Below are 21,073 nucleotides of genomic sequence, written 5' to 3' on the forward strand. Positions count from 1 at the left end.
CTTTATCTTTATGTTTTTATGCGTTCATCACCATATCCATTTGAGTTTGCCTGACTAAGATTTACAAGATGACCATAGCTTGCTTCATACCAACAATCTCTGTGGGATCGACCCTTACTCGCGTAAGGTTTATTACTTGGACGACCCAGTACACTTGCTGGTTAGTTGTGCGAAGTTGTGTTTATGCCATGGTATTGAACACCAAGTTTTTGGATTCATTACCGGGGATTATTTGAGTTGTGAAAAGTATTGATCATAATTTCGTGCACCAGTAGGCCATGGAAGAATATTGTTATATGCCTCAAGGCTACTACTTCTCTCATTACGGTCTTTCGCTTGGTATATTCAGATGAAAAACCAGCCACGGGTTTCATATTTAAAGGCATGAGAAAAGTCAAAGAAACAATAAAGACTAACTTCAGTTGTATTAAAAAGAAGTAATCTTGACTAATTGAAGTCTTTAAATATTTGATTATCAATGTATCATGTTACCATGTTTTCTTATTAGTTATTATATTCAGTTATCTATTTGACTTTTTTATTTTTATTCATTTACATTGTTATTTTTAGTTATGAACTTATATGGGAAATTATTGATGGAAGGTGGGAAAGCCAACTGCATAGGCCATTGCATGCTACTGCGTATTATCTTAATCCTTATTATCATTATGAACCAAATTTCGTGGTTGATGATGCTGGCATTAAGATTGGTCTATATAATTGTTTGAAAAAATTGGTTCCTATCCAAGAAGAAAGAAAAAAGATTGGTCTACAACTTCCTGATTTTTATTATGCTAGAGGCCTCTTTAGCAATAAAACTGCAAAGAGTAGTAGGAAGACTATGCTACCTGCTGAGTGGTGGGAATTTTATAGAGATAGTTATCCAGAACTAAAGAAGTTTTCTATTCGAGTTCTAAACTTAACTTGTAGTTCATCTAGTTGTGAGCGTAATTAGAGTGCATTTGAAATGGTGATTTCTGGAATTATTCTTTATTTATTTTAATTCTGATTTTTGTATATTTATAATTTATTAATTATTGGTATTATATGTTTTTAGGTTCGTACAAAGAGAAGAAATCGGTTGCACCAAAAGAAAATGAATGATTTAGTGTATGTGATGTATAATTTGAAGTTAAAGGGCAAGCAAATTAGAAAATTTTCGGAACTTGAATTTGATGCAGTGCATTCTGATGATGAGTGGATAACTGAAGATGTTAATGAGAATCTTGCTGAAAGTGTTGAGCATTCTCACTTGCCAATGAATGACAATACTAATGTTGATCTAAATAGTAATGAATTTGCTATGCCAAGTATGAATAGTAATAAATTTAACATGGGTGACGGAGGTAAGAATGAGGTTATTGGGGATCCACAACAAAATTTAGTGGAGGAAGAAGATGAACATGTGAATGATGATGAATTTATTGGCCGTGTCAAACCTGAACTGGAAAGAAACGATGTTTCTGATGAAGATGGTGAAGATGATGATGTTGATGCCATGTAAGATGAAGATATTGGAGGATTTTCAGTTTTAGTCTTTTACTTTATTAGAATATTTAATTGTTGCTTTGTTATTTTCTTTTGTTTTTCGGTTGTGTTATATGAAACTTTGATTGTATGATTGTGTGTTTATGTTGAACTAGATGCATATCTGTGAAGGATTTGAATGTGTGGTCTAGAGTACTTGTTATAATTGTAGTATTATGTATTTATGTTAATTTATTATGTGTTTTGATGTTAAAATTGTTATGTTTGAATGCCTATATTTGAGTAAATATATATATTATACATGATATATAGATTTTTTATAAAAAAAAATTATAACAGGTAAACTCGTACGAGTCTACGAGTTGAGTCTAGGAAAGCTCCACGAGTTTACCTAGACTCGCGAGTTTGATAAAGAGTAGAAGTATATATGCAGTAAAATTATTTCCTTGATTGTTTTTTTAAGAAATATTGTGCATAGTATCATATACTAAAAATTTTATTATTATTTTAGAACTTGGCACGTTTAGTAATTTTGAAATTCATAAACATAAATATTTTATTAAATATTATTTATATACATCATACTTGAAATTCAAATATAGAGGGAATAAAACTTAAAAGTTTTTTATTTATTTTATTTTATTTATTTATTTACATGAGTACTTAATAAACCCACATATTAAACTTTTCCACCATTGATCAAATGACTAATATTTTCTTCAGGATCCTCAAAGAAATTAGATACATCATAATAAGTGGTGTAATTTTTAATAGCATCATTTGAAACAAAATTCGTCTCCTTTCCTTTGTCATCCTTTTGTAAAGATGCTTGATAAGATCGACTAGGTGCATTGGGATACGACAGGTATGCGACTAATGGCCCTTTCCACCATAACGGAAACATTTATCCTATGCTGATTTATTTTGCCCATTGTTTGTTTCTTTATCCCACTTCTGGTGAGATCCTTTCTTATGAACATAATTTTTCTTCCTTCCATAATTTTTCTTGTTGCCAAAACCTTGCCATTTACCTCTTCTAGGGTTATGATTTACTGCATTTGCTTCAGGAAATGAGATGGTTCCAGCTGGGCTTTTCATGATTTTTTAAAAGCAACTCATTGTCGCGTTCAACAACAAGAAGGCAAGAAATTAATTCAAAATATTTTTTAAATCCTCTCTTTCGATATTACTGCTGTAGAAGCACATTCGAGACATGGAAGGACGAGAAAGTTTTCTCTAACATATCATTATTAGTTATCTTTTTCCCACATAATTTCATTCGTGAGGTGATTCGAAACATTGTTGAATTATATTCATTTATGGATTTAAAATCTTGTAGACACAAGTGCGTCCATTCATATCGGGCTTGAAGAAGTATCATTGTTTTTTGATGATTATATCTTTTTTCAAGATTTTTCCACAGATCTAAGGATCTTTTAATGTGAGATATCCATTTTTCAATCATTCATCAAAATGACAATGAAAGAATATCATGACTTTGGCTTTATCCTTCTGAGATGCATTATTCCAACGTTAATGGTATCTCCAAGATCTATTGAATCAAGATGGATTTCAGCATCTAGTATCCATGATAAGTAGTTGCTTCTAGATATATTAAGAGCATTAAGTTCAGGATGAGAGAGTTTCGACATAATGAAAATTTGTTACCTGAGTCTTCCTAAAATTTGATCAGAGTCTCGTACTGATAACGTGTTGTAAAATAAATAAATAGGGAATATATAATATAAAATAAAGAATTATAAATGAAAGAGTGGAGTTCTGATATTCACTAATATAATTATCTCAGTATAATATAAGTAATTTATATATTTACTTATATATTGCAATTTAAAAAATCTACGAAGAGAAATAGAAAAAAAGAGAATTTTATATATTATTGCAATGTATAAAGAGAGAGAGGAATTGAGATGTGAAATAGATGATTTGAGTTAAAATGTGTGAATGGAATAGCTTTGAGTTTGGTTGATTGTGAATGTGTGAATTGAAGTTGGTTGGGGTCATTTTGCTGAGTCAAAACTATTTTGCCTTGTGAACTTTTGAAAAGATTGGTAAATTTTGTTTTTGGTTAAAACTGATTTTCGGCCAATTTTGGTGGGCTGTAACTCGGTCCTCGGAGTTGGAAATTTTACAAAATTGAATTTTTATAAAAATTTATTTATCGATCTTTCCAACAGTTCAAGAATGGTTAGAAATAAAATTTTTGGAGAAGTTATGGAAGTTTGAAATTTTGGAAGAAAAACTGGTTTCTACAACATATAAGCTTTTTCATGTTCTGATATATCATGCGTATGCGAGCAAGCTCCACTGCCCAAATTTATCACGTACGCGAGGGTGGTGTATGCGACTATGCCAATTTTTGCACTCATGTGTATGCATGAGGCATGCGTACGCATGACCACCCATTTTTGCAAAACTTGAATTTTTGAGTTTTTAACCATTCTTTTAACTTTTTAAACTTTTATAACCCCAATAAGAGTCTAAAGTCGGTGTAATAGAGGATAGAGAAGTTAAGAATGAGAAATTGTGGGTTGAGTTAGTGAATTGAATATGTATGATGAGAAGGGTTATGATAATGAGGAATGACAGAGATCGATTACGTTGAGTATGATGAGATTGATGATGATAATGTGCGAAATGAACGATTAGTTTAAGTTATTGATAATTGGTAAATGACAACAGATTGGGGAGGTTAAGGAAGCCTTCTATGTTATATGTTATATACGTGAGTGAAGATTTTGACGAGATGATGGTTGAAAAGTGTGGCGAGTACTATATCCCGAAATGAATAGACAAGTTGAGGATGGAGATTCCCTCTCTCGTGCTAGATTTTTAAATGAGTACAAACATGTGGAGAGAATGATATTGATAATGAAGAAGATTGAGGAGTGAGAAAATAAATTAATAATGAGGGCTAAAAATGTCATTGAAAGAGTATTTGGAGTATTGAAAGCAAGATGAAAAATTTTAAGGGGAATGTCATTTTATCCTATCAAGACACAAGGAAGAGTTATAATTGCATGTTGCCTTTTGCATAATCACATTAGAAGAGTGATGGTTGTGGATCCTATTGATGAGATAGTAGATCAAAATATGGTTGGAGTAGATGGTGGGACGATCCACTATATTGAGACGAGTGATGCTTGGGGTAGATGGAGGGATCAACTTGCACAAGAAATGTGGAACCAATGAAAGAGAAGACATCATGCTAGATAATTGTGTTCATTTTTCTATGTATGAGGCTGTCTATTGTGACATTGATTCCATTTTATTGATGTGTTTGCGTTCTTGTACAAGAGTTGTGCATGTATGCCTGTAAGTGAGTTTAACTTTTGAGATTTTCTTATAACTTTATTTTGGATAATAGTAAAGCTTTTTAATACATATGCGGCTAGAATCGTTGAGATTTGTTTTATATAAGGTCAACTATGGATTATGAGACGAATTATTAATTATGAGATTTTTGAAAATTTAGATAAGTATTTTAGTAAATTTAAAAAAATTTAGAATCAATAATAATTTAACTAAAGATATTTGATATTAGGGGATTTTAGTAAATTTTAAAATTTTTGAATAAATAATAATTTAGTTAAACATATTTGTTATTAGGGATATTTAAGAAAATTTAAAAAAGTTAGAATCAATAATAATTTTAGTTGAACATATTTGATATTAGGGGTATTTTAGTAAATTAAACAAAAATTAGAATCAAATTAAGAATAAATAATAATTTAACTAAAAATATTTTATATTAGGGATATTTTAGTAAATTTAAAAAAATAGAATCAATAATAGTTTAACTAAAGATATTTGATATTAGGAGTATTTTAGTAAATTTTATAAATTTTGAATAAATAATAATTTTAGTTAAACATATTTGTTATTAAGGATATTTAAGTAAATTTAAAAAAATTAGAATCAATAATAATTTTAGTTGAACATATTTGATATTAGGGGTATTTTAGTAAATTTAAAAAAATTTAGAATCAAATTTAGAATCAATAATAATTTAACTAAAGATATTTGAAATTGCGGGTATTTTAGTAAATTTAAAAAAATTTAGAATCAATAATAATTTAACTAAAGATATTTGATATTAGGGGTATTTTAGTAAATTTTAAAAAATTTGAATCAATAATAATTTTAGCTAAACATATTTATTATTAGGGGTATTTTAGTAAACTTATTATTAGAGATATTTTGTAAATTAAAAAAATTAGTGTAAAAAAATAATATTTAATTAGTTTTATATTAAATTTTTAGTCATTAATATTTTAATTTGAATGAGTAAGAATACTTTTGACATATTACATAATATGACCAAAAAATTTAAACTCAACCAAACAAAAATGTATTCATTCCTAGAATTATTATATAACATTTCAAAGCATTAAATTTTATAACCAAACATAAGAATCTTATATTTTAAGTAATTTCATTCCTAAGAATTATATTCCTAGAAATCATATTCTTAATAATAAAATTTAATCTTTAAACTACACACATCCTAAATATCGGACAAAACCAGAATCAGTGATACATTACTTAATTGAGTGTCCAAAAACAGTAGAAGTTTGGCAAAGATTAGAAATTCAGTTCATATCTGATTTTTTTTAAAATTTAAATATTTTAAAAAAAATTGTCATTAGTACGAGAGTATTATTTTAAAAATTAGTATTACATAATAAACAATAAAAATAGATAGAAATAAATAAAGATATAATAAATTAGATACAATTTGATCAATATTTTTACTTTTTTTAGAAAAAAAAATTTTAAACGGTTCTTGACAATTAACTCAAAAGACAATGAGACTTTCAATAAAAAAATTCTTTCTGATCATTGATCTTTACTTCTACGATACAATACTGATTATCCTTTCTGTTAATATTTTTTCTGTATTAATGAAATAAACCTATATAACATGTTAAATTGTTGATTTATCTAAGAATTAATTAGAATTGACAAATTATTTTTTTATTGAAAATCTCATTGTCTTTTAATGGTAATTATCAATGTTGTTTTGTTTTTCATTTTTGTGTTTTGTTACCTATTTCAAATACATTGATTAAATTTTACGTGTAAAACTAAGAAATATTAATAATTTATTAAATAAGTCGTACTTTTTCAGAAAAAAATTATCAAAGTCGAGATGGTTATTTACCTTTTTTTTGTGTTAATATAAAAAATATTGATCACAAAAGGTAAGCTTTTTCTTTAATGCGAACTATTTAACCGTTTTAATTTGGGGAAGAAACAAATGAAAAAAAAATGAATAGATGTTATTTCAAAATTTAATTCTAATTGTTTATTTAGATTTAATTGTTAAATTTATATTCTCTCATTTTCTATATAAAATGTCATTTCTCATTATACAGACTCTCTCTATATACATATATGAATATTGATCGTTCTAATATTTTATATATTTATACAAAATACATCAACATATATTATTGATCATTATTTATTAACAAAGATTGAAACATTAAGTCACAAATGTGAGTATAATTTGACAGTATAGGTGCCATCGGAAAGATGGTGTTGCCGTGACCCATCGGAAACAACGAAAGAAGGCTGGGAATTATGGAACCTCACCAAACAGGGATGATACTACTAGTAATGCACAAATGAATCATCCACAACTGATTTTTTTTTTCAACATTGATATCTCCGACCGAGGGAGCCACCGCCAATAGATAGCGGCAGCGATGCCACCAACGTTCCAACGGTGCAGTTATGGACCAAAGAGAGGCATGCATCAGCATTTTCCTCTCATTTGAACTCCATTGCGCAAATCGCCATTCAGGTTGAAAAAGGAGCCTATTTTGCCATAGGTCCTCCGCCGCTGCTGGAAGAGGTTCTGCTCCTGCCAATGAAAGCCGCCGCTACCTCACTCCAATTCTAAGAATCGAAGAGCAGTGTACCCTGCAACCAAATCTCCATCTTCTTGTCTTCAAGCCAACGACAAGCCGAGAATACCGTGAAACCACCGCCAACAAGAGGACTGCAACGCCGTTCGATTTCTGATTGATGCCTCTTGCCTAACTCAGACCATCATTTTATCAATTTGCATAGTAATTGTATCACAGGCACAATTCTTCAGGCGATGCAATAGTTATGGCGTGGGTTCAACACAGATGGATTGTTTGCGAATCGGGTTGTATTCGATTCTCTTCTCTTGATGTGGGTCGGATCACCCAACCAATGTCATGCCCAAAAAATAAAACACTCACATAAACGATTTTCATTCTTGATTATTATATTTACCATCCCTTCACCTTAGTCAAAAGCTTCTTTACATGCAAGTCAACCCATTATGTATCTCTTTTTTATTGGTCCAAAGCGTATAGCTATTATAGCCACACTAAAAACAAAGCCACCAAAGACAGCACACACACACACATGTGGCTTGCTACCTTCAAAGCGTGCAGACACTGAAACTGAATAAAGACTGGAAAGGTTGCGCCATTTGTACTCCTCCCAATTTTTATATGCACAATGTAATTCCTTAACCCAATCTGGACCATATGTATTCTTTATTATAAAATTCATTGGTTAAAACTATAGGAACAGGGATGTTTCGATAAGTACAGCGGTACACGTGAACCGCTTCCATTACATTAATACTATTATGTTGTCAGAGATAATGTCATTGGCTGCTGTTGCTGTCTTGTATACCTTTTTAACATTAAAATCTTCCGTGTATTTGATATCAACAATTTCAATACTTCAAAATAATACATAACTATGTATATGTGTATGTTCAATAATACTGTAAAAGCAATTTCTCTTCTTTCACAGTTTGAACCAAACTCAACTTAGTTTCTAATTGTCTTAACATGGTCTGTTTTAAACACCTTACCAAAAATCCTTGCAAGAACACACACCATTTCTGAAATGATGATAGCGTGCACGGTCTCTCATGATAATATCGCGGTTATAAACTCGAGAAACTAGCTTGAATGCAGAATGGCAATCCTCACACACCCTTAGATTCTTCACAATGCGCAGCGTCGTCCCTGGTTCTGTATGAATTAGTCCGAAAGCAAGCGCAATCTTTTCGCTATGCTGCTTAAGTGCAGTTTCCTTCTCTTCCTCTTCAATGTCAAAGGACACCATTGTGGTGTTTGGTGAATACCCTTCATTCCTCAACTTCTCCATCACATTTTCTAACATAACATAAATTTCCTTCATTTGTGGGTGAGAACCTTCTCCCATCTTGAATTCATGAACCGTGCCGTGCAAATCTATCATGCTACTTCCAGGAATAGTCTTAATTCCTCTTTCCTTCATCAACTTTCTAACTCTAGTTACATCGTCCCATCGTCCTGCTTTCGCATAAATGTTCGATAGCAGCGAGTAACGGCCGCTGTTCTGAGGTTCCATGTCCAGTAAAATCCACCCTAATTGTTCTCCTAACTCAACATTTCCATGTATCCTGCATGCATTCAAAAGTGCTCCCAAAACAGCTGCATTAGGCTTCATTGGCATTGATTCTATTAACTTCTCTGCCTCATTTACAAGTCCAGCTCTTCCCAGGAGGTCAACCACAGAGCCGAAATGCTCCACCCGAGGCTCAATTCCATACACTTCCTTCATTGAATTTAATAATCCTATTCCTCTTTCAACCATTCCAGCATGCGCACAAGCATTTAGAACACCCAACAGAGTCACCTTATTTGGCTTCTGCTTCTCCTCTTGCATCTTGGTCAAGAGCTGAATCGCATCCTCGGCTCTTCCATGGATCGAGAGCCCCCAAATCATGGCATTCCAAGTAGACACTTGTTTCATTCTCACCTTCTCGAACACTTCCCACGCCATGTCAAGACGGCCACATTTTGCATACATATCAACCAAAGCAGTGCCTAAAACTCCATCCAGCTGAAACGAATTCCTTTCTACATATGAATGAATCCATCTACCTTGATCTAGAGACCCCAAATTGGCACAAGCTGCTACGACACTTGGTAACAAATACTGTTTTGGCTTCACCTTTTCTCTCTGCATTTTGTGGAAAACTTCCATTGCCTCCTTGAAACACCCTTGTTTTATATAACCATCAATGATGGCACTCCAAGATATCTCATTTCTCTCATCCATTTCATCGAACATGTTCCTTGCATTCTCAATCTTCCCACACCTAGCAAACCCTGTTATCATTGTGTTCCATGAAGCAACATTCTTCTTAGGCATTTTCACAAACAGCTCATGAGCAGCTTCCACTTCACCACACTTAAAATATCCATCAATCACTGCGTTCCAACAAATCACATCAGTTTCACCATTCTCATCAAGCATCTTCCTTGCCTCTTCAACAAGTCCAAATGATGCATACCTATGTTGCACCCATACAGAGACAAGTATTAGAAAAATATATTAAGTAACATGTCATAAATTATATAATGAAAGCTGAATTATGATAGAAAATTATCTTAAGAATAATTGAGTCTAGTTTTTGGTGTTAGCTCCTTCAAGTAAGATAAGTTCTACTATTCTAGCAACTAGCATACCATAAATTAACCAAAAAGAATATTTTGAGAGATATATAAAAAAAGTTGATCGTTAAATTTTGTACTTAATTTACCAAACAAATATTAAAAGTTAATATTTAATTTAAAAGATATAAAAATAAATAAATTTTAAATATTTAATATTGATTTTTAAAGGTAAGTCTGACAAATTTAACATCAAATTAAAAGGCACTAAAAAATTCGTCATAAAAAAACCTTTTTAAAAGTTGATGCATAAATAAGTATTTATGTTGCACAAATAGGTATAAAAGTACTTGATACAATATCGTATGATAAGTAAATACTGACAACTTTTTCAGAGTGTTTATGTAAAGTCTATAAGTAAAAATTGATAAATAATAATTTTGTGAAATATATTAAATTATCTAATAATTTTTAATATCTTATGAATTCCCACCTACATTTGAATGGCAGCACTCTTGATGTGATTATCAGCACCAAAGCCAAACTTGAACACATGTGCATGAAACTGAAAACCTTCCTTAAGAGAACCAGTAATGGCACAAGCCTTAAGCAAGGTTGGGTAAGTGAACATGTTAGGCCTAGAGTCCCACAAGAGAAGCATGTTGTGATAACAAGTTATGGCTACAAGTGGGTCCCCATTGTCCAAGGACCCTTTGATGAGGACATTGCACACAAACACATTGGGTTTTTGGATTGTTTCAAAGACTCTGATTGCAGTGTTGAAGTTGCTGAAGTGAGGGTTGGAGTAGCACTTGAGTAAGGTGCCTGATACATAGTGGTCTTGGAAGTGACCATTTCTTAGTGTGATGGCATGTAACTGTCTTACATGTTGGAGTGAGTTGAAGCACTTTTTGTTTAGGATTTCTAGGACTGATTTCTGTGAGAGGGTTGTGGTTTCTGTTGTTGTTGAGAGGTTGCATTGTTTGAAGGAGCAAGAAGGGAAAGTTGTGGCTGTGGTGCTCATCTTATCCAATATCCAATGTTTCTATGGAAAGGAAATAAAAGGATTACGGCTAAGTGTAATTGAAGTCAGTGTTACAAGGTGTGTTGAGAGTTGAGACTATGGGAGCCTGAATTTTGTCCATATCTCCAACTTACAGCCAACATCTGGAACGAAGCTTCACTTTGATTCTTTGACTCTATCAACAATTCAAAAATAATATTTGTACATTAAAATTAATTAGTATGTATTAATATATAAATACAAGTTTAATTTATTTTTAATATATATTTTATAATATAATAATATTTGATATTAGTGATTAATTTTGAGGATTAATTTAGTGTATATCTAACATAAATAAAGAATATTACCATCTAAGTAGAATGCAAAGGGATAAGATACCAACATGAGTACAAAAATTTTAGAAAAAAAAAAGTATGGATATATAGTATCAAAAAAAATAAAAATAGTATTTACATATTAAAATTAACCACTAAAATCAGTCATTATATATTTATGTAATTTAATTTATTTTAATGTTTATTTTAGGGTTAAGTACGATTTTAGTTCCTAAAGTAGAGTTTGAAAATTTTTTTTGTCTCCAATCTTTTTTTGCTTAGAAAATTATCCCTTAGTTTTAACTTAATTTTAAAAATCGTTCTTTTTACCAAAATTTTAATTTTTATTACCAAATTACGTCTAATTAAACAAAATATATAAAATAAAAAAAAACAGGTTAAAGGGAATCACGCCGGGGTTCAAGGAAGAAGAGGGGGAAGGGAAAGGGAAAAAGGGAAGGAGAAGGGAATCCGCCCGCTGCCGCTGCTCTTCGCTGCTCGCCGCCACTTCTCATCGTTCGCGTCCTCGCCGTTGGATCTCCTTGCCAGATCTCGCCGCTGCTCTTCTTCCTCGCTCGACGCCATTTCTGCTCCTCCTCCTCGCTCGGTCGCCGGTTGTCGTCTTTGATCATGTATCGTTCTCTCTCTTTGATTCGCCATGTCCATGGATCTTCTCTCTTTTCTCTCTTCGCACCAAAACCTTCACGGTCTCTTATCCTTTTTCTCAAGATCGTTGCAAAACCACATCGATAATTTCTTGGTTCTGTTTTTTGCTTTCAATTTTTAACCCATCCATGGATTACGGCATTTCGATCTTATTGGTTAGAAATTTTGCTTATTGATTAGTGGTTTAGGGTGAGTGTTTTAGTTGGTTGGTGAATTATGTGTTTGAAAGTTTATAACCTGAGTTGTTTGATATGGATTTGTGCAAAACGTTATGGTTATTGTGTTTTTAGTTGAAGTTTCAATTGTTATTTGTTACTGTAGAATTGGAATGCTCAAATGGTTGCAAATTGAAAATAGATGTCTTGGATCAGTTTCACCCATGTGTATTGCTTCTGCTTCTTGCCTTGTTTATCTGCTTCTGGTTGCTTCTATTTCTGCTTCTGTGATGGATGTAAGAACCAAAGTTTTTACGAATAGAATAATTTAAATACCCAAATCATATTTCGGAAAGTTAGAATGAGAATTTGGGGATTTAAATATGATTTTTGGACTCAGTAGAATTTTCTGAGTCAGAAAATGTGTTTTCTATGAAAAACCGTAAAAAATTACAAACCAGCAGTTGAACCGGTTCAAGTCTGCCCGATACTGCGTGAAAAAAAGTGAAAACAGTCAAAAACCTTAGAAAAATATTTGAAATCGAAAATCGGGCGTTAATTTTAAAGGTTTTGCCCAAAGTTAGGCAAAATAGGCTAAAAACGCTAACGGGTTGGACTGGGCCCAAGTTGGGTCCAAGCCCAACATATATAAGGGTTCATTAAATGAACCCATTCGACACACCACACGCATAAACACACACACACACACCAGCTGCAAGAGGAGAGGAGAGAAGAGAGAAGAAACACTATTCATCTCCTCACTCTTTTCATCATATCTTGAGTTACGATACTCCGATTCGCGTGTCGTCAGTGGCTACGCGAAGCTCTCGTCGAACCCGTCATTTCTATCTAAGTTTTGTGGTAAGTCTCTCGAGTTTCCTTGCCCAATTTTCGTGCCCTTGTGAATTTCGAGTTTTGGGGTCTGGTTTTGATTGAAATCTTGTGTTTTAGGTGTTTTAGGTACACTTTAGCACTTGATTGTTTATGGTTTTGGCTTCCAAAACTGTTGGATAAGGTAAGAGCTATTAAAATCCTTGTGAGATTATGTTTATCTTGAGCCCTAGGTTGATTTGTGACGATTTATGTATATATAACTTGATTATTGTGAGTTTGGAAGCTTTTGGAGCTTGTTGGTGGCTTGGATTGTGTTGGAAAGCTTGTTGGTGATAATTGTTGTACTCATTTTTTAGTTTTGGCATATTGGAAATCGGTCAAGGTATGGTTTCTTCCTCTATGTAGTATATAATATTCATGAACACTTAGGCTAGTGACCCATAGGATAGGTTTGAATTAAAATGATTGTTGATTGTTGAATGATGATGTATAATAATTTATGATGGGTTGAGAAATTCTTGAGTTCAAATTATGATGACTAATATTGATATGATATATGTGGTTGAGGTTTTTGGAATGGTAATTGATGATTTGGAATGGTAATTGACGATTTGAAATGATTGATAAATGGCTACATTGATGTTGGTAGTTAGATATGGGAGATTGATATTGAAATTGATGATAAAATGATGATTGGTGAATGTATTGGTAGGAAAATTGTTGGTGATGTTATATGTTTGATAATTGAGATTGAGAATGATGAATTGGGATGGGAAAAGTTAGTGTGAATGATGAATGGTGACCCAAAGGGGTAGATTGTGTTGAAATTAGAAGTGTGGTATTGTTTTGGTTGGATGTGGTTTGTGAAAGTTGGTAAATTGAGATTTTGTAAGTTTTGGTAAACGTTAGTTTTTGGTGAACTTGGTCTGATCATAACTTTTGTCTTGGTTTTCAAAATTTGTTGAAATTGGTTTAGAATTAAAGTTTATTGAAAACCCTTCGATTTGATATAAAGTTTGTAAAATTTGGAATTTTGTAGAGAGAGTTATGGTCATTCAAAGAGTGGTGTAAAATCTGAAATTTTGCAAAGTTGCAGAATTTTGTAATTTCTGGTATGTGCGCACGCACACCTCTGCGAAATTTTTGACCTGTGCTTACGCACATGCAGGGGATGGCTCCTTGTTTGCAGTGCTAGCACATACCAATGAAGAATTGCAACCTGTGCGTACGCACAGCCTTGTGCGCACGCACACGTTGGGAAGGCCAGTCTGTTGAGGGCGCTAGCACAGGTTGTGCGAGCGAAAAGACATTATGTGTTTTGGTACATGTGTATACGCACACCTCTATGCATACGCACACTTTTAAAAACTTCTCCTGGGGGGTGCGCATGCACACCCCTGTGCATACGCACACGCCCTGTTTCTCAAATTTTAACTTTCTTTTTTTACTTTTTCACCTTTCCAACAAGATTGTAAGCTTCCATAACACCATTTTAGGACTCTTGGGCTTATTCTTGAGCATTGAAACATGGGAAAAGATCTTAGGAGAATTTATTTGGGTTTTACGTTAGAAAATTAGAAAAGGAGGCTTAGGTTTTTGGTGTGCTGAGGATGGTTGGATGGAGCGTAAAGAATGATTGGTATATGAGATGAGAATTGGTGAACCATTAGTTTGGAATGGAAATCATGAATTGATGATGGTTGTGATGAGTCGAGGACTCGAAGAGAAATAATGATCTTGATGGATGTTAACAGTGTGCGGGGCCGATATCCCCGGCGTAGCAGATTGTTCTGCTGCATGACTAGTTGTTGTTGAGAGTGTGCAGAGCCTATATTTCCAGCGTGGCAAATATTTTGTCGGATGACTTGTTGAATGTTGAGAGTGTGCGGAACCTATATCCCCGGCGTGGCAGGTTGTTCTGCTGCATGATTTGTTGTGGTTGGTTCCTTCTCTGCTGCAGGAAGTGTGCGGGGCCTATATCCTTGGCGTAGTAGACTCCCTACTGCATGAGTGTGCAGGGCACTATATCTCTGGCATGGCAGAAAAGGTTACATCCTTAAGGATTTGTCGAGTTGGCATTTACGGACCGACAAGTTATATCACGAGCCAATAGGACAGGCATTCATCATATGCATCTCTTATGTGCTTGTTTGCTTTGATTACTTGGGTTTGCCTAATTGTATAATATGCCTACTTGCTTCTTGAATTACTTGTTATATATATTTGAATATTACCTGTGTTTCCTTGCTTACATTATCTGTGTTGGTCTGGTGCTGAGAAGGCTAGGTAGGCGGTGGCGACGGGATCACACGGAGGGTAAGTTGGCGAAGGCTATGGGACAGTGGTGATTAGTTTATTTAGTAATCCCCTAAGTTAGATCACCTTGTTATTATATTATTGTTTTAAGTTATGTTTCAATATTTTAGTATGCTTTAAGACAAATATGTGATGGATATGAAGTTCTAGGATTGTCTTTGGCGTCCCGGGGTCATATATCCTACATCACTGAGCACTGTTACCATACTGAGAACCTCCGGTTCTCATACCATATTTCTGTTGTATTTTTCAGATGCAGGTCGTAACCTACCTCGATAAGTTGTTTGGATGATGATAGAAGCGGAGGATCCTGTTACTCTTGGAGTCTTTTTGATTTACTTTTTTTATACATCTCTCACTTTTGTATTTTGTTTTACCTAGAGGCTTGTATTGAGAGAGAAAAACTTGTATAAGCTGGTTTTTACTGTCTGGTTCTGTTTCGTCTGTATATATGGCTAGCCGGCTTAAACTTCGCGAGCTGTGGCTAGATTCTTATGATATTACACTATTATACTACGATATTTTGTTATATAGAATATGTTTCTTGTGTTTTAAATTAGTAGCTTCGTTAGTATATTTTACACTTTGTAAATCCTTTTTTTGACTATATCCTTCATCGGGCTTCTAGATTATATTAATTCTTTCTATATATTATATGTATGAGCTTAGAACTGTCATAATCTCTGATTAACCTTTGCTTTATGATGCGAGATAAAGCTTAGGCTAACTAGGGTGTTACAATAGAGAAGAAGAAAAAGAAGAATAGAAAATGAGAATTTTAGGGAAGAAGGAGAAAGGTATTTTGGTCCGAAGGATGATTTTAAAACTAAGTTAAATCTTAGGGACAGTTTTGTAAGTAAAAAAAAGTTAGGGACGAAAAAAATTTTAGTCGCTATCTTAGGGACCAAAATCGTACTTAACCCCTTCTTTTATATTCTAATGTATATTCTATTTTAGTATCTGATTTTAGTACACATGTAATACAGTTGATAGAAATATATAAATTTCTTACATTTTTAAATTAAATAGTATTTTTAATTAAAAGATGTTTTATATTAAATTTAATTAATTTTAAACTAAAAAATAATTATTTAAATAGTTTAAATAAGTAACTTAATGTTTTAATCTAAATACTTTTATGATATAAATTAAAAAAAATAAAACTCACTCAAAATAATGTTATTTTAAATAAAAGAAATAGCCAATTATATCAATACATACTAAAAACAAAAAAAAAAGAACTACCTACTTGAAAAAAATTGTAAACACTTGTTTCATTTCTGTTAACCATTCTTCTGCCATATTAAGGACAAGGACTCGACGAAATTTAGGCAGGCCAATTTTCTTGAACTCAATAAAGATTGTACAGAATTGTCCTACATCCAATCTGTAAGTATTGGTATCTCCATTTACATTGGATAGTTATTGGACCATCAGAGCTGTGGTTTAGGTTTGCTCTTTCATTGCTTTTTTCATATCATTCATGTGCTTTGCTAGGTTTGCGGAGCTCGAACTTGAGCCACGTAGGCATCTATGATTTGCCATAATTTTCCTGTTTATGGGTAGCCATAGGGAGAAATCTTATTAGTTATACTTCCTATAATAGGGTCTCTAAAAATTGACTTTTATCTGATACCAATAATGTAACACTCTAATTTAAATCATATCCTCGAAAGACTTTTGGATAGAGTGTCACTTATTTGGGAAGGACCCAATTTGAATCCTTCAGTACTCTATGAATTTGGGTACCAACAATCCTCTTCCAACACTTTTTCACGGGTAAAGATCCTATTCCGCTGTGTGGTATGAAATAGAGTCTGACGTGGCGCTGAATGGAAGAATAGGGCATGTACTCCACCTTCGAGCTCCCATAAAAGGTAATTCCTCCTCCGAGTTGTCCTCCATTGGATCTTCCTCTTGGCTAGGGCTGTAGGGCTCATCCTCTTTTGCCTGGAAATTTGATTTGAGGTAGACCACTTCAGGTGACCGTTTCTTGGGCACTGAAATGTTCCTATCTAGAAAGGTTATGGCAGATAGTTGAGAATTTTTCTCCACAAAATTACGACCTAAATAGATAATTTGGAGCACGGTAATAGTGGTTGTAACTACTCACGCATGCTTTGAGGAATCATATTCAGAAGTCACCCTCAGGGGAGCTGTGTCATCTCCACCCAATGCACCATGCTCCTCTGGAGATAGTATGAGAAAAAGAAAGGGGTGAGAACTTAAAAATGTCTCAGTAGGAATACTATGTAACTCCTTCATATCGCCAGCTCATTTATAGGATTTTCAAAAGAATATAGCATGGCAGGTATTATGATTTTTCTTGTGGGGCATAAGGTAAAATACATAAAAGAAGAACATGTAACATTTATATAGATAAATCAAGCAAAGAGGGTAATAAATTAAAAATAATAAACATAATCATAACTTTAAATAGAAAAAATCTTTGAATAAAAAGAGAATAATAACATAATCACACTTTCTTTTGTACTTTTCATTACTTATCCTATAGCTTTCATGGAAGGTATTGAGTTTAAACTGGTATAAAAAGGTGGGAATCCTACGAAGATTCTTATCCCAAATATTTTGATGATCATCTTCCTTTACCTAAGGATCATCTCCATCGATCACTTTTCCTTACTGAAAGATCATATTGACATCTTGTCTTTGAGGGTCATATTCCCTTACTGAAGGATCATTCCCTCGGAAATATTATTTAAGACATACTCAAAAAAAGAGTCATACCAAAAAAAAGGAATGTGTATATATATTTTTAACATAAGAGTTATGCATGTATATTTGTAAAAGAAATAAAGAGAGNTAATAATAATAATAATAATAATAATAATAATAATAATAATAATAATAATAGATTTGCATATAAGGATTTGTAACATAATAACAACAAAATTAATGACATACATAGCATGTAGTATCATACTTTTAGAAAATACTATAGTAATGTGATATATTAAACAACCCTATAGATTTCATATAATATACATACTCTTAGCTTAAATGGCTTGAAATATAATGACAATAAGTATAGGAATAATATCAATAAAAAAAGTCATAGAAATATACAGATACTCTTAATTAAAAAGTCTTATATAATGATAAATTTGTATGATAAAAAATTTGGAAAGTAAACCCATCATATGTATGCAAAAAGAGAAAGAATTAATTCCATAAAACAGAAATTAAATATAAGTAAATAGAGCATAAAATATATGGTAGAGACATAGATGACAAGGATTTGGCACAATAATAAGAGAAATATAATCCATGCCAAGCATATAAAGTAAAAAAAAAAACACAATTTTCTACACTTTTTAACGTCTCTTGATTGATTATGGGGCTGACTCTTATATTTGCACACGGAATATTTTTTGTAGAAGAATGAGGAAGAATATTGGTGTTGATAGGGGTGATCTTTCGCCTATTGTTCTATCCCTATTTATATATTTTTGGTGGCAGCTGTGATTGAGGTATTTCAAATTTAAAAGAAGGAAGTTGGAGTGTTGTTAGACTTTTATCCGAAAATTTAAAATTTTAAGTCTATCTTCTAATTGGATTTTGAATTTCAAATTGAAATTTTTAAAGAGGGTGAAGAGGGAGAGGGAGGTTATTACAGATAACAAGGGATGGTGGTTTTATTTCACTTACTGGTTTGAGTATGATTATGTGTAATAGTGATTATGATTATTCTAATTGAAAATATAATTAATGATTATTGATTGCCTACCTAGATAGATGCAAGGATTGTAGTTTGTCTCACTTGCTCTGGGTTACGGTTTGAGTCACCTGGGTAGACACAATGATTGTCGTTTGTCCCACTTGCTTCGGATTGAGACTTGAGACACCTGGATAGACGTTAGAGTTGTGGCTTAGTTCTACTTGTTTTGGGTTGAAATTTTAAACACCTTCCTGGAGAGATGTAAGGGTTGGGGCGTTGTCATACTTGCATCCAGGATTGTGGTGAAAAACATCTGCCTGGATAGATATATGGATTATGGCGTTATCCCACTTACATCTAGAATTGTGGTAAAAAGCACCTGCCTAGATAGATTTAAGGGTTATGGCATTATCCCACTTACATCTAGGATTGTGGTGAAAGGCATATGCCTGGGTAGATATAAAGGCTGTGGTGTAAGATTCGAGATTTAATAAGTCGTTTAATTAAATAAAATAATAAATTAGAAATAGGTTCAAAAATTTAGAAGTGTTAATTTTAAAATTTATGAGATTGAATAGTTTTGATAGTTACATGATTGAAAAATGGTTGGGAAGTGCTTGTTTTGGATATTTGGGTATGTTTGAATTGGTTTGGTTTTGAAATTTTAGAAATAAGAGAATTTTGTGGAATTTTGTAAAACCTTGTTTTTAATAAACCTTGGTGAGGCATAATTTGGTCTCCGGACCCAGATTTTGAATAAAACTTGATTAAATGAAAGTTGAGTACGAGAGCTTTAAGACGTTCGAAGAACGGATGAAAAATATTTTAAAACGAAAAAGTTATGCTCATTTAAAGTTCGATGCAAAAATCTGAGTTTTGCAGCTTTTAAATTTTTGTAAGTCTATTAAAGCATGCGTACGTGGGCACTAGCATGCGAATGCGGGAACATGATTTTGAGGCATGCGTATGTGAAATTTTAAAACACAGCGCAAGGATTCCATTCGTGTTGGGACACTCACATACGCGGGGGAGGTGTCGCGTATGCGACCACCTATTTTTGCAACCATGCATACGCGGGACAAGGCATGCATACGCATGACCTCTGTTTTGCTGAAAACTTGTTTTTCTTTATTTTAAGGGTTCCTTTTACTTTCCAAACTTCTTTAACCTCCATTTAAGGCTCTTAGCTAGTAATTAGACTATAAGACTAGTGAAGATGAGTTAAATTGGTATTTTCTGTTAGTGAGCTTAGAAAATGGTGACTTAGGCTTGGTATGTAAGTTGGGTGGAATTATTATGTGAGTTGATGGAGCTTCAGGTTGATGATGAACTTGTGAAAATGAGAACTAATGATGGTTAAGGCGAGTTTAGAACTCAAGTTGAATGATGAATTATTGAGCACGGAAAGTGGTCACTGAAAAATATTGTTATTCCCTGTTATATACTGAGATTATTTAGTCGCTATGTGCTTGGCAAGGACAGTGGTTAATCCCACTTGTCAAGGTCGCAGCGCTGGCGTAAGGACGGTAGTTGATCCCACTTAGGTTAAGATGTGAGGTTTGTGGCATAGTATCCCGCTTGCATCCTTTTGAGTCACAAGAGTGAGTTGGGCACTATATTCCTAAGAGAATGAGCTAGGCACTATATCCCTGGGGGTACCCATTTTTATTCGTGACTGAAAGGCGACACTCCCATGGGGATGTGTCGTGTTGGCAGTTGATTCGACAATGTGATATCACCGCCAATAGGATAGGCTCATCATGTGCATTTTCTATGTATTTGCTTGCTTTGCCTACTTGAATCTTTTGCCTAAATGTATAACATGAGTACTTGCTTCCTGGTTTACTTGCTATATATGCCTATTATTTGTATTTTACTTGTTTGCATATTCTTGTGTTTTCTACTAGGATTGAGGAGGCTCGGTAGGCGGTGACGATGGGATCGCATGGAGGTTAGGCTGGCGAAAGCTGTGGGATAGTAGTGTTACTGTTAGTTTAAAAATCCCCTAAGATAGATGACCTCTTTAGGGATTTATTTAAAGTTATTTATAAGTTTGAATCTTATGCTTGATGTGAAGTTCTAGGATTGCCTTTAGCATCCCAGAACCTTATATCTTATATATTGGACACTGTTACCAT

General features: G+C 33.2%; 2 protein-coding genes across 2 annotated transcripts; one reads left to right on the plus strand and one right to left on the minus strand.

The window, feature by feature from the left end:
* The first annotated feature begins 384 nt into the window (after nt 1–384).
* LOC107465179 (uncharacterized) lies at nt 385–7,536 on the plus strand. The gene is made up of 4 exons (XM_016084174.2): nt 385–437; nt 571–910; nt 1,058–1,500; nt 7,344–7,536. The coding sequence occupies exons 1-4, from the start codon at nt 385–387 to the stop codon at nt 7,534–7,536; spliced, it is 1,029 nt and encodes a 342-aa protein (XP_015939660.2).
* Nucleotides 7,537–8,234: 698 nt separating this feature from the next.
* On the minus strand, nt 8,235–10,991 carry LOC107465195 (pentatricopeptide repeat-containing protein At5g66520-like). Its single transcript, XM_016084190.3, has 2 exons — nt 10,442–10,991; nt 8,235–9,844 (listed from the first exon to the last, which is right to left on the minus strand). The coding sequence occupies exons 1-2, from the start codon at nt 10,966–10,968 to the stop codon at nt 8,368–8,370; spliced, it is 2,004 nt and encodes a 667-aa protein (XP_015939676.1). The 5' UTR covers nt 10,969–10,991; the 3' UTR covers nt 8,235–8,367.
* Nucleotides 10,992–21,073: the final 10,082 nt, after the last annotated feature.

This window comes from Arachis duranensis, chromosome 9 (assembly GCF_000817695.3).
Source record: "Arachis duranensis cultivar V14167 chromosome 9, aradu.V14167.gnm2.J7QH, whole genome shotgun sequence".
Classification (NCBI taxonomy): Eukaryota; Viridiplantae; Streptophyta; class Magnoliopsida; order Fabales; family Fabaceae; genus Arachis; species Arachis duranensis.